General features: G+C 35.8%; 1 protein-coding gene across 2 annotated transcripts; it reads right to left on the bottom strand.

Moving 5' to 3' along the window:
- Positions 1–745: 745 nt before the first annotated feature.
- On the bottom strand, positions 746–12982 carry LOC102237370 (macrophage colony-stimulating factor 1-like). 2 transcript variants are annotated; one of them, XM_023334611.1, is made up of 9 exons: positions 12746–12982; positions 11295–11414; positions 11157–11219; positions 10872–11042; positions 10538–10739; positions 10312–10448; positions 1638–1681; positions 1513–1550; positions 746–1400 (listed from the first exon to the last, which is right to left on the bottom strand). In XM_023334611.1, the coding sequence occupies exons 1-8, from the start codon at positions 12785–12787 to the stop codon at positions 1514–1516; spliced, it is 816 nt and encodes a 271-aa protein (XP_023190379.1). In that variant the 5' UTR covers positions 12788–12982; the 3' UTR covers positions 746–1400; position 1513. The 2 variants fall into 2 exon arrangements, with proteins under 2 accessions (XP_023190379.1, XP_023190428.1); XM_023334660.1 differs by having other exon boundaries at positions 11295–11408.
- Between the last annotated feature and the right edge of the window lie 532 nt (positions 12983–13514).

Genomic DNA, 13514 nt, shown 5'->3' with positions numbered 1-13514 from the left:
TATTGTTGAAGAGAACTTGTCTTTTCATCTTGAAGTCTATCACTCCACAGCTGCTTTTAATTCCCCAAAGAAGAGACTCTACATTAAATTAGAAAAATACTTTCCCTGTTCAGTAATGGAGCAATATCTTTGGATAAAAAAATTATCACTGCCACTGCAGAATGATTTGCAAAAGGAAACGTTGTAGCTCCAGAGAATACGTTTGTTGGAAATCATGTTATATTGCAGTCTACAAATGCTGTGTTTTTTTTTCCCCCTTTCATCCTACGAATTTGCTTCCTACACAGATACTTAAAATACAACAGCCAGGCCAACACACATGCACTTGATCACACATGGAAATATTTTCACAGTTTTTACTGATGGGCTCCTCTGAGTCACTAAAGGTTTCACTTTATAAGAAGCATCTTTTCCCAAAGTCAGACGTTTTGCTATTTTATATTATAAAACATAAGGAGTGACCATTACTTGGTAAACATGAGTTTAAATCATGACAGACAGCCTGTTGTCATTAACAACCTGAACAGCAGTACTACTTTTCAGCAGTAGTGTCATGTTATTATCAATTACTACGTATTAATGAATAAATATGATACACTTATGAATAAACTGTGGCAGGATGTTATTTCTACCACATGACATGTGGTATGATGTGAATGCATCCCTTGTAAAGCTGCCACGGTGAATAGTTTGTGCATTTCATTCATTCCGCCATTTTCTTCCAGTAGGAAAAACTTAGAGGAAGTGATTAATAACAGTTTATTGACCAGAGTTTATGTTGAATCTGCACAGCAGTCCAGTATGGCAATAAATTTTGATATACAAATATTTAGTGAGAAATTGTTCAAAACAGACATGAGAAGGTTTATTTACACTGAACATGACCTGATTTTTTATCAGAACTTCAGTGCTTTCCAGAGAAGATGCAGTCTGTGAAGTTATAGAAATCCTTTAATAAAACTTAGATATAAACTGGTAGCTCACAGCACGGGGTGAATCAATTAAGTCTGCTACTGATAGTTATGATTTTTTTATTATAATTTTTTTTTATTACAGTGATTGAGTAGACTTATGGAAATAAATAACTTATGGGGACAACATCACAAACACTTGGTTAATTGGACACAAATAGAGAGGGAAAAAATGCCACAGTAAAAACAAAACAAAACAAAAAACCCCAAAGGAAATTAGTTAACCTGAAGAAGACACCTGCAATACATAAGGCTCAATATACACAGCTCCAAGAAACATCCATTTTTGTTTTTGGTCAAATCTAAGCTTCTGATTGAACTAGTAAGCTGAATGCGTCACACATATAGGGACATGAAAACTTGGATTGGACAAAATGTACAGCTTCCCAGGTACTGTGATTGCTGATGCAGTGGTGGGCTCCTTGATGTCTGAAGAGAGAGAAGAAGAATGAAAACAGTACCATTATTACACGTGTTCAGCTGTGGTACCTCTATATGTTTGACTGTATGCAAAAGCATACAATATTTGACCAATACTCACATCACTGTGGTTCCATCTCTATATCCTGTTGGTCAATGCTTTAATCAGAGAGGTTTACGTTAGTATCACTTTTGCATTTGTGAGAAAACAGTATTACTTATGTTTTGACTTTTGCATGTCCTTACTTTAAGTTTGTGTCTAATCTTGATCCATGATGGCAGTAAATTTTCTGTTTTGGAAAGAAAAGATTTCATGTTATGAGACAAATATGCATAATTAAAGGAAACTAAAAACAAGAACAAGAAAAACAAAAATTTTTTTTGAATTTCAATTTCTTTAAATATCCTAAGGGTGATAAAGCAAAGCAGTGAATTTTGTGCAGTCAGAATATTACTAAAGCAGAACATAGTTGCAGCGAGATGACTGTGGTTATTTACCCATTGTTTCCACTGTTTTAAAATCACCACAGATTCCACCACTTCCATCAAAGTGAATAATTTTTCTAGGTTTTTTGTCCAGATATATCAATTTCACAGCAGATGAACGTCTCATTCAGACAAATTTGTGGTGGAAAGGCCCCAAGAATGAGGTGTTTATGTTTTTTTTCTCTTGCCCCTGTTGTGTAAGTAGCAGGTAGTAGGTGCCATGAGCTGGGTAGCAAATTATTTTAAAGAGAATCACAGTCAAAATAAATCTGTCTTTTGTAGTAAAACATATGCTGGACAAAGTCAGAGCAGGAAAACTACACTTTAGTAAGGATGGATCAAAATCTTTTACTGTTTTTCTCAGTCGCATTGGAGCATTTGGAAACAGTAAGTACATTTCTCAGAACAATTTGTACAAACAGCAAAACAGCCTGGATTACCTGCAAAATCCAGTGTCTTTCTCAAAATCCTTAGTTTATCACAAATTAAATACTGTATATTTATCAATGAACATGTCAGTGCTTCACAATGTCAGGTCCTTGTTTCATTGAGTTTTGACTAATCAAATTGATTTGTCAAATTGTTAAGTCATGTTGTCAATATAGCGGTGTACTCTGGAGGGATACTTTGGTGTAAACTATGGCTAAAGCTTTGATGACAAGAACTGTATATTATGATCGTGGGAGATCCATGGCCAGAAACTGGACAAGATTCACATTTATGATGTAATTTGTTGACAAACTACTGTATGTATTTGTGATACAGAAAGGAGAGCACAAAAAAAAATCTCCTTAAAGAGATTCAGTCCAGTCTTTTTATACCGTTCATCTCCATGCTGAGAAAATTCCTCAGTAGGATTAAGGAATGAAGAGTATGGTGAAAGGAAATCCATTAGAACCTTGTTGTGAGTCGCACACCATTGCCTTCCTGATGATATTGGAGCGATGGAAACTGGCACAATGTCTTCAGCCTCTCCTGCCTTTTCCACAGTTTCGCCTCTTAACTCCTCCGCCACAGCCTCACTCCTCTTCCTTTTCTTCTTCTCTCTGGCTGTTGACTCTGTCCAAATCCTTGTCCTTCCATTGTCAGAAATGTAACATTGTGTCGTTCTCTGGCTTTATTCACAGTATGTTTGCCAGTTGATAGTCCATGAAATGCACCTTCAATCGATTTCAGAAAACTGGTTGATGATTGGTTGATCTAATGCTCCACACATTTACCTACGCTGGAGAAACTTAGGAATCACCTGGGAGCAATTTACCAGTTCAGGACAGATTTAGAAAAAGGTTTAATGGAAATGTCTAGAAATATGATAGACATGTTATGACAATCTGTTCAAGCATTTTGCATGTTAAGACTTATACAATGCAATTATGCTTAAATGTTGCGAAGGTCGAGACTGTTCAACAGAGACCCTTATAGTACATTTTGATCAACATGACAAAAGCAATTGAAAATCTAGGAATAAGCAGATGATCATACATAATCACTTGCATGATGAACAAAAAACATTTGCAACTTGTTAAAAGAAACAGTAAATTGCTTTTTTTGATGTGTACAAGTGACAAATTGAAGACTGAGCTAGTAGTTCTGAGAATTTCAATTCTGTTTTGAGAAATGCACCAAAGCGACTGAGAAAAACTGTTCTTCTGTTTGTATTCTTATTCACTTGTAAGTGAATCCTTAGAAAGTCCAGGAGCAACAATGTTATCAGGTCTGATGAAATTTAAATGAATAACTTTTTATTTTTGGCCAAAATAAACCAAACTTAGTGTTATTTAGAATCTAGTATTTTGGGCATCTAGGTTGCATACAGAATATGTTGAGCCAATTACAGAGCAATTATTTGTACAAAGTTAAAGGGTGTGAAAATTTTCTGGTGGCATTACATGGATTATAATGATGCCAAAAAGATAAACAGAATTAATAACAACATCATGTGGAACCTTAATCCCACAAGGTTCAGTTTGTTTAAACACAAGTAAAAGTTAGGCTATTATATTTAACCAAGACCAGATATTTTGCTGATTTACTTAACTTGACTAAGATTACTTGAATATGTAATTTGACATCTGGAAAATGACTGTTAATTGTACTCACTGACCTACGCGTCCCCACAAGACAAGCTGGCAGCAGTCGTTTGAAAAATAACTCTGTTGTTTACAACTGTGGCTACTTCCTGCACATTTTATTTACTCTGCTGTTCAATAGCCAAGCATTCTCACTGCAAACACTGATGATTTTGATCAGTGTGCAAGCACTCAATGCTTAGGCACAACTTGTATGACAACGTATCTTAGCCATATGTGGCAGGAATAAACACTAAAGAGAGATCCTGAAGACAAACAAAAGACTTTAAGAGCACACAACTTCAAACCTAAGAATAGTCTTCCACATGTGAAGAATTATCCACTTTAAAGGGAACTTTGTTGTTCCACTTTTTGTGCATTTACTGTAATAACATTTGACCAAAGGAACAGATAATTTGGAAAACCTCTGATAAAACTTTCAAGGTCATAGATTTAAGGTGAGCAATATTACACCACACCATTTTTTGACAGATGTTGAACTCTTTATGGTATGATATGGGGTCGATTTGAATAATAACACATTGTTATGTATGTATGTATGCATGTGATTTGTACATTTGTGCTGGAGTAGTGGAGGGTACCCCAGTCATTTTTGTGACTGGGGTATATATATATATACAGTATATATGCACAGTTAAATCAAGCTTAAATCAATCCATACTATCCATCTATGATGTTCAAAAATAAGTCTTCTAGAGAAAAACCGCACTTTATAAGAACAGGGTCAATCTTGGGAAATTTCTTTCAAAAAACACATAAACAATGAATAGTCTCTTGTACCTAAACTAGTAAAAAGCAATGTAAAATGATCACATTATATGATTATTGCTGCAATTAAATTATGTTTTCTGCTGGCTGTGGCTCAATCTGAAGAATTTAATTACCAAAATACACCACCCTCTGTTGCTAAGGGGACAACTGTGGCTGCATGTACACATCTATGTTTCTGTAATACCATGAAGGGTTTTGAATATTCAACCAATGCAAGCAGACTTTCAAATATTGATTTAACAAGCATTCACAATTGTCTTCGGCTATAGCGCATTGCATTTGAAAGCAAATTTCCACCATTAACTATAACTTGAAACCTCTTGGTTAGGGATTGCATCTGTCTTTTGACTTTCAAATTTTTTGAACACTAATTACAGGTCATTAGATTGACTGAAAAATACACATGTAATTTGGTCAAGTCTTGTTCTTTTGAACTCAATACAATGTCTTGCATGTTTACAACTTTTGCAACTGTCTCTAACTACCTAAATTCACCCCATCTAAATTTTTCTAGCTTTAAGTACTACAACATACTCATTGTCTAACCTAAGTTAAAAGCTTATGATCAGTGAATTCTGCTTCTCTCACTGCCAAGTGCAAGCATAATTGATGAATTAATAAACCAATAAATAATTAAATGCTAAATTTGAAAAAGTTATTACATATATTGAGAATTAACATTTGATTTGTGGTGTACAAGCTGTAAGATTAACAAAACCCCTTCAAGTCATTCAGTCCTTAAATATTTACTTTGCACATTTACTAGAGTAAATTAGTGTAATGTACATGCAGAAAAACAGTAGGTCCCTGAGAGCCTCATAATAATCATAATTTTAACACCACTATTATGTGCACATTGTCTTGAGCCGTATGCAACGAAATTTCGTTCTGTATACACCTTGTGCATGTAAAATGACAATAAAGTCAGTCTAAGTCTAAGTCTAATATTGCTCACTCCTCTATGGTATGCCACGCCACTTCAAGCAATGAATTTGAACAATTGATACTTCCCAGAAGAGAAATGAGTCCCACATGCTTTCTCATGCCATCTGCACTGCGTACATGGCACTTTAGGGCTCAGTCAATGAGTCAATCAAATCATGGCTTGAAGAGACTGTTCCCATCCCTTCCCTCACTAGAGAATCATCCTGTTAGTATTCAGTCATATTTGTCGGCATAGCGCAAATTCCTTTCCACAAATAGTGGTTAATGTTGCTAATCCTTTTAGACAGGAAAAACAAAAGCAAATCCATTAAGCATAATTGAAACTGTTTCAAAAAGAGAGCATGCCAAACCATGTCAGTTAGAGCATGAACTCATCTAAATGCAGTAGTGAGGGAAGGAAATCAAGTCAAAAACACTCAAGAGTGTATTGATAAATGTCTGAGATGATGATGGCAGAGCTATTTATCTGTTTTTTTCACCATCCCACAAAACTCTGCTGGACTGTTATAAACTCTACAAATGAGGGAAAGAAGGAAATGTTTCTTCTAAAATACAACATCTATTTGTCAACCCCTATAACAACTTGAAAGGAGGACGGAAGCATTTTCATTTGAGCGGTTCTATTTTATCTCAATCCACTGTCTTGCTCTGTTCCCTTCAGCTTGTAAAGGACCACAGGAATGCTGTTAGGTATTTCTATCAATATCTTTACATCATTTTATCGCATAATGGGGCTTTTACTATGAAAACAATAGGCCTTTTGTGAGGATACTCAAAAACAGCCACAAATCCTCAGAAAATATCACTGCTAAAATTAAAAGTACGTCAACAATTATTATTGTCTGGGTCAAGACAGCAAAATTACAGCAAGAAGTGAGAGGGAGGAAGTATTTTAAAATTTTCTGTAGGGGTTGATGCTGACCTCACAGAGGAAAACCAGGTAACCTGCAGATACTATAGATAGAATGCATTGTTACAACCACAAAGTTACGACTCAGGTGCATACTTTTTTAGATCACAGCATGCTGTAATATGAACACAAGATTAAAACCATCCTTTTTTGTACATGCAAAGCTCAAAGCGCACGGTTAGTGTAAAGATCAAACAGGATTGATAGGTCAAGAGGTTGACAGGTTTTGGTTTTTCAAAACACCTTATGGGATTTCTGGGGTGTACTTTTATCCTGTTTTTCATCATCACCTTCAGGAAGATTGTTCTCTGATTTTATTGAAAGGAGCATGGCAGTTGTTGGGTGAAAAACCGAAATCGATGTTTGGTAATTCTCCAGAGTTAAGTACAGCAGTCAAATCCATGTGTGTGCTCATAAAGAACAGGTCGATATCACAGAATGAGATTGATGTAAGCATCATTGTTGGTTACACAGACATGCTGTTTTCAAAAATTAGAGAGACGTGAGAACATTATTCTCACCCACAACTTCCTTTGTTTTATGCTTGTTGTCATGGTTAAATGTTTCAGATTCTCAAACTACTTTTAATTGCAAGTGAAGATAACCTGAGTAATAAAAAAGCGCTTTTAGCAGGATGATGTCATTTGTTAACCCCTTAAATGCTATTTCTATTTCATTGTTGAATCATGAACATAAACCTTATGTTCATGATTCATGAGACAAGTGAAGCCCTGAAATCTGAGGATGTTGGGTTTTTTTTCCTTTTGTGACTTTCTGGATGAGTTCTGCAAGCAATCTTGGATTGGTTTTAGCCCAGCCACACCATAAAGAGTTCACCATTGTTCCATATTTTGTTTTTTTATATATGCATATATTTTTTTGCATAAAGTCTTTACTGTGGTTTACTGCAGTCTCAAAGCCTCAGAAATGTTTTATAACAATTTCCAGACTGACAAATGTCTTTGCTCGTCATTGGTTCTCAAATTTGTTTAGATCAGGAATGATGTGTTGAATTTTGAGATATTTTAGCCTACTTCATGGTGTCACATGGTTTCTATTAATTGAATTTCTTGATTTTAGGTCCGACTGTAATCAGAGCTTGTTGTGACTAGTGATACTGTAGTCCAAACAGTGGTTAATGTCAGTTAATTAATGATTTAACAAAGGCAAAAAAAAAAAAAAAAGTTGGTTTAATTAGCAGTTTTCCCTTAGTAAATTAAACAACTATCTAAAAAGTCTTTTTTTAACTCAGGTTATCTTTCTCTGGTACTTATATTTGTTTGATTTTCTGTAACATGTAAGTAAAACAAAGCAAAAAACAAGATTAATCTGTGAGGGGGCAAATACTTTAGTCATTTTGAGTCCATGCCAACCAAAACATGCAACAAAATGCCTGTTGTACTCAAGAACTTTCTAGAACTAATCAAAGCTCTGGCCCAGAATCGGACCCTTAATGCCAATTACTTTCCTCCACTATGCTAGCGCTCTCCAATATACAATTATATGGCTCAGTGGTTTCTCTACATCATCAATGACATTTTATTTAGTTAATAAACAAAAAAAGCAGCATCAGCAACTATACAAAATGATCGACTTGTACTTTTTCTTGTTTTGGTTAGAATTTTTCCTTTTTTATGGAAGGATATTCTGTCCTGTGTGAAGTTGTTGTTGCTCCAAAGAAGCAAAATCATGTGCGACTGTATAGGTTTGCGTAGGTTAACAGAATTTCAGCTTCAGTATGTAACTTTTATAAAGAATATGTTTTTTACATGTTTGCTAAAATTGTCACCATGCTGTGGCAGTTCGTTATGGGATAGATAATGTGTGAAAATAATTAACCTCCTCCCTGAGCTACTATTGCCTTCCAAAGAAATGCATAGCTCCTGACCAAAAACAACCAATCTAGGAGGAAAGTCTTAACACTGTCACATAGCTGGGTTGTTTTAAAATAAAGTAGCAGAGATATTAATTTCTATGAAATAATTTCTTCCACACCTGATCGATTTAAGATAATTTCTTCCACACCTGATCGATTTAAGAAAAGTGTTCATCCTCAAGAACCCACTGAATTACACGACTGAGCATTGTTTTAAACATGCCAAAACCATAAGGGACGGTGCAGGTCAAAGCCAAAACCTGTCTGCCAATCACAATCCTTCAAAACAACCACAACTTCCTGTTAGGAATTAAACATGGCTCCAGGAGATTCATTTGTGCTGACAGGCAGAGAGGTTGTACTACTTTTAAATACTGAGCTAGAATACAAAGTTAACAAAACACAAGAAAAAGTCGACTGGAAATCATGTCACAGCGTGTATGTGAATGCGTTTTGAGGTTGAACAGCATTGTGCCCCTATTGGGATTGTAGTGCTTTTTCTTCTTTGCAATTGCAACTTAACATAATGGAGCAGTTGGGCTTACAAAAAAACAAGATAAAGTGCATGAACAAATGTAAAAATCAGCACCTCTCTGAATGCAGTCATCTTTCCTCCACTGCATGGCCAAACAGTAACAACAGTCACATATGTGACGCAAGTGCAGCATTATTTTTTGCAGACTGTTAAATCTCCGGTTTCCAATGTCCACACGTAATATGCAAAAAATGAGAACTTGGAAATTTTCACTCAGATCAGAGGTTTTATTATCAATCTTTTTTTTTTTTTGTAAATGAATGTTACATGTGGACGAAAGGCCACATTGCATAAAAATCGATTTGGTTTATCTGGCTACCTGTGGACAAAGCCTCAATTTCATGTACTCACTGCTAAATGTGCAAATGGCGTTGAAACAACTTACCGTTACAGGAAAATCATCTATCTGAGGTTATTGGTGGCTATGCTAACTACCCTGAACATTCACAACCAGGAAAAAAAACAATTGTAGCCTTAGAAGGGAACAAAGGGACAGAAGGAGGAGACAAAATCCATGTTTGTTTAAAAGTTCAAGATGACTAAATGGTCAACATTGTTTCTAATCAATTTTAGAGATGTAAAGAAGTAAAATTAGAAGGTGAATCACAAATATCAAAACAGAAATCGGGGTTCCTTTGACAAAAAAAAAAAAAAATATTGTGGCAAAACCATGTTTATCAGTTGTGATACAACCTCACATAATATATATAAAATGTAGCATCATTTCAATTTCACATTTTCAATTTCACAATTTCAATTTCTCATAATGAATTAAGAACAAACTTAATAATACATCAATATCAATTTTCAGATTCATATTTTGTCAAAAGAATAGAGATCAATCTGTAAAGCATAGAATTTTCTGATGATTATTTCTTGAGTTGGGATGTCAAAGGGTTAATCTGCAGCCTGTTCTTTTTAACAACTTGTACTTTATTAGATCCTGAAACTCCAATAATAAGCCTACTTTCCTTATATGTCTTTGAAAGGATTTCAAGAGCTGAGAAAGCAACAAAATTGGAAACTAATGAGAATTGTTCAACTCATACAAACTATTAGGGAGAAGGAGCATAATTACACACATCTGCCTTTGGTGATTTTTTGCTCAAAATGTTCAGTCAGCCTCTCCCCTGCTTTCCTATGAGAAATGAAGTAGGTCTCACTTTTATGCACAAAGTAAAACCACAGTAAGGGTAACCAACCTGCCAATAGCTGTTTTGTTTTTTTTAACAATAGCAATGAAATGCACTGGCAAGCTTTAATAGTGCACATGTGAATTCTGAAGTTCACAAGAAACATACTGATACCTTGTGGACGATGAGACAGTAGAGCGTAAGAATGAGCACCAGTCCCCCGCTGATGGATGCAATGATGAAGCCAAACTTGTACACATCCCTGACTGTTTTTTTCTGCGAAGTCTTCGCTGAGTTCCAATCATAACTGTCTGTGGAAATGTTCACAGGATCTGTGATCACAGCCTTCCCAGACATCTGCATTATTCATCACAACATTCCAGAAGTTTGAGTTTCACACCTGTAAAATATTGAGCGGTTGACACTGTGGGTAGCTCTGTCGAGGAGCCAAAGCTTTCTGAGTATTCCTGCTGGCATCTCCAGTCAACCGGTGAGTCACTGGTTGTCACCAGATCCCAGTAAACAGACAACACCTCTGAAACTCTCTGCAAAGCTTCCAACGGAGACCCTCGGTAGACCATCTCAAAGCTCTCTGGCTTATCCTGCGGCACATTACGAGAAACAAACCTTTTTTTTTCTTTCTTTCTGACAGAGCAGGAATGATCTTTCAGAGAGCTTGGACAGCTCTCACAATATTTATTTAAATTTATCTTCATTCAGAAGCATACATTCACCTCCACCTCTTCATTAATCTGAGGCACGCATCTCTGCGAATACATGTTGAGGATAAGCGCCCTCAGGGACTGAACATAGCCATCATTTATTGAGCCCCGACTGTACTTGAAATGGGCGGTTAGCAGCTCCAGTGTCCAGGGTAAAGCAGCTTTCACAAAGCAACATTTGCTCTGCAAGGAAGGAAAAGAAAATCAGCAGTTTTAGAGGTGTTCTTTTATTTTATTATTGTTTTTTAAGTTCACTTTTTGTACAAAACCATCTCCTTTGGACAAATGTTGTCTTACCAGAGTTCTCTGTTCTATGAATGTGTAGGTTATTGAACACCCACTTCTCAACTGGTTGTCCATCTGTAGAAATAACAGCGGGAGGATTTCAGCCGGAGATATTTGATCTGATCTGTTTGATGTTGTTTTAACACCTACCAGTTGCCTGACTACCAGCAGGTGTTCTCTAGTGATTGAGTGTCTGCATGGACCGGGTACCTCTGCCATTGACAGAGGGAAACTCAGGAACATAAGCACACACAGGCACTTTACCTGCAACTGACAAAACTGAAGATTATCCTCAATTCAGTTCAAATCCAGAGCTTGTAAAACTGAGTTTAGTTTCACTCAATCACTCATTCTGAGCTTCTGTATTCTAAAGACGAGCATTAAACACCTACAATTTAAATGGTGAAATTGCTCAATAAAATCTTGTGCGGTCTGCTGTTTTCCCTCACTTATTTTCCCACTCCCCCTCGTTGACTTTCACTTGACTTGTAAATCATTTTACATGAAGAAAAAAATATTAGAGCAAACTTCAGTGGAATTTCTACTGCTGCAACACTTTTCACAACTGGAATGGGACCAGTTCTTGCCTTTCAACAGCAGCACAGAGGAGAGGAGCTGCTCAGAGAAAGTCAAAATAAAAAAGCATCTCCACTGCTCGTTAAATTGGGTGCACATTGAGATTAGATCTGGGCAGAAGTACCTGATGCTTGAGTCTGACCTTGAGAGAACTTAGAGATAAATCTGAGTAATGGTCATATTTTTTTGGAATCCGTAACAGTGAAATGGGCTCCAGATGTACTTAAACTCTGGATGGACTTAAACACAGTTTTGGCGTCATTCGTTCCACCTCAGAAAAAAAATAAAATAAAATCTATACTCAGTTATACTCGGTTGTTTTTAAAAGTGGCCATTAATGTAAGTTGTTGAGATAGTTTTTCAACAGGATAATTATGCCACACCTCAATATAGATGTGAAAAGAGCACTGAAATGAGACAGGGTTTGCTTTATGTGCAACTTCTGACATTAATCAGGAAACAAAAGACTTTCTTTGAAAGCTGCAGAAATGAGAGGAATTGCTTTAATGTTTTTTTCTGTTCTTGATGCAACGCAGAGCTGCCTTCTACATTGATTTCATGCTATAATACAAAAAGGCAAAAAGAAAAGGGAAAGCCTCATGCGAACAAAGTTTTTGCTCTAAAACAATAGTAAAATAATTCACCTTGACATCTGAAGCAGACAAGTCAAAAGAACAATTCCCTTATAACAGAACTGGTAATGTGAGCATAAATCCTGTCTTGCCCCACTATTATTTGAAGCCCAGTTAATGACTGATGATGATACATAATCTAATTAATATAATCTAATAGAACCATAAATGTGACTGGTGTGTGGCAAATGTGGTGGCACATGATGCAAATATAACTTATCACATGATTTGTTGATGTTAATACCACATGTCTCTATGTGGTATTAAAATACATTTACGTCGGTTAACTGCACAATCAAGCGCCGAGTACTTTAGATAGATGATTACGAAGCAGCAGACATTTTTCTTTTCTTTTTTAACCATATAACTGATTAGTAAAAAGTTCTCACCTACCTTAGCTTTGCTCTGACTCACTGTTGACACAGGGATGGTCATCTGGTACGTGTTTGGCAATGGAAAACACCAAACTCCTCTGTCACACACATTGAAGCAGACAGATCTTTCTCATATATCCACTTCCACTCCACAGAAAGGAATTTCTTCTTAAGTAAATCTGGCACTTCTTCATGTGGCGCTGGTCTTCAAAGCTTTGCCTGATGTGCTCCTTCTCCTTTGAGTGAGTTCAAACTGAGACTGACTGTTTCAGCTGACAGACAACCTTCTTAAAGACCTCCCACCTTTTCTCAAGATGCACTGTTCTGCTCCCTTTGCACACATAACACTAAAATGTTTTTCTTTTTACAATCGCAATTCAATTATCATTGTGTGGATTTGTTGTTAGAAAGAAATTAATACATAAAGAATAAAAAAAAAACCTCATTTAGTGACTTTCAGGTGGATGTTATCTACTACTTAAAAGAGCTTTTTAATGACTCTCATTATATATGTTTAGGTATTAATTAATAAAAGTAGATTTTAAAACCAGTGTGTAATACTGAAAACAAAAACAAAAACAGAGTTGTTTAGAGATAAGAGCAATGTTTTTTATCCCATGCATTTAACTAAGGAATATTTCAGATGAACAGTTTGAAGCATCCATCATTACTTTATTATGTTTTTAACTTTTATTCTTTTGAGTCTTATTAAAGTCTAAAATCAGGATTTAGAAATTAAAGAATGGTTCTTATGTACAATAGTTTTTTGCATTGCAAATTCATTTGAC

The sequence above is a fragment of the Xiphophorus maculatus genome, chromosome 1 (genome assembly GCF_002775205.1).
Source record: "Xiphophorus maculatus strain JP 163 A chromosome 1, X_maculatus-5.0-male, whole genome shotgun sequence".
Lineage (NCBI taxonomy): Eukaryota > Metazoa > Chordata > Actinopteri > Cyprinodontiformes > Poeciliidae > Xiphophorus > Xiphophorus maculatus.
This window is presented reverse-complemented; position numbering and strand designations above follow the sequence as displayed.

What these genes read in the sequence shown, in the direction of transcription:
- LOC102237370 (XM_023334611.1), bottom strand. Translation starts at nt 12,787, where the DNA reads ATGACCATCCCTGTGTCAACAGTGAGTCAGAGCAAAGCTAAG. An exon ending in AGATTAATGAAGAGGTGGAG is followed by an intron (nt 10,740 to 10,871) that starts GTGAATGTATGC and finishes AATGTGCCGCAG; the next exon opens with GATAAGCCAGAGAGCTTTGA. An exon ending in AACCGCTCAATATTTTACAG is followed by an intron (nt 10,449 to 10,537) that starts GTGTGAAACTCA and finishes ACATTTCCACAG; the next exon opens with ACAGTTATGATTGGAACTCA.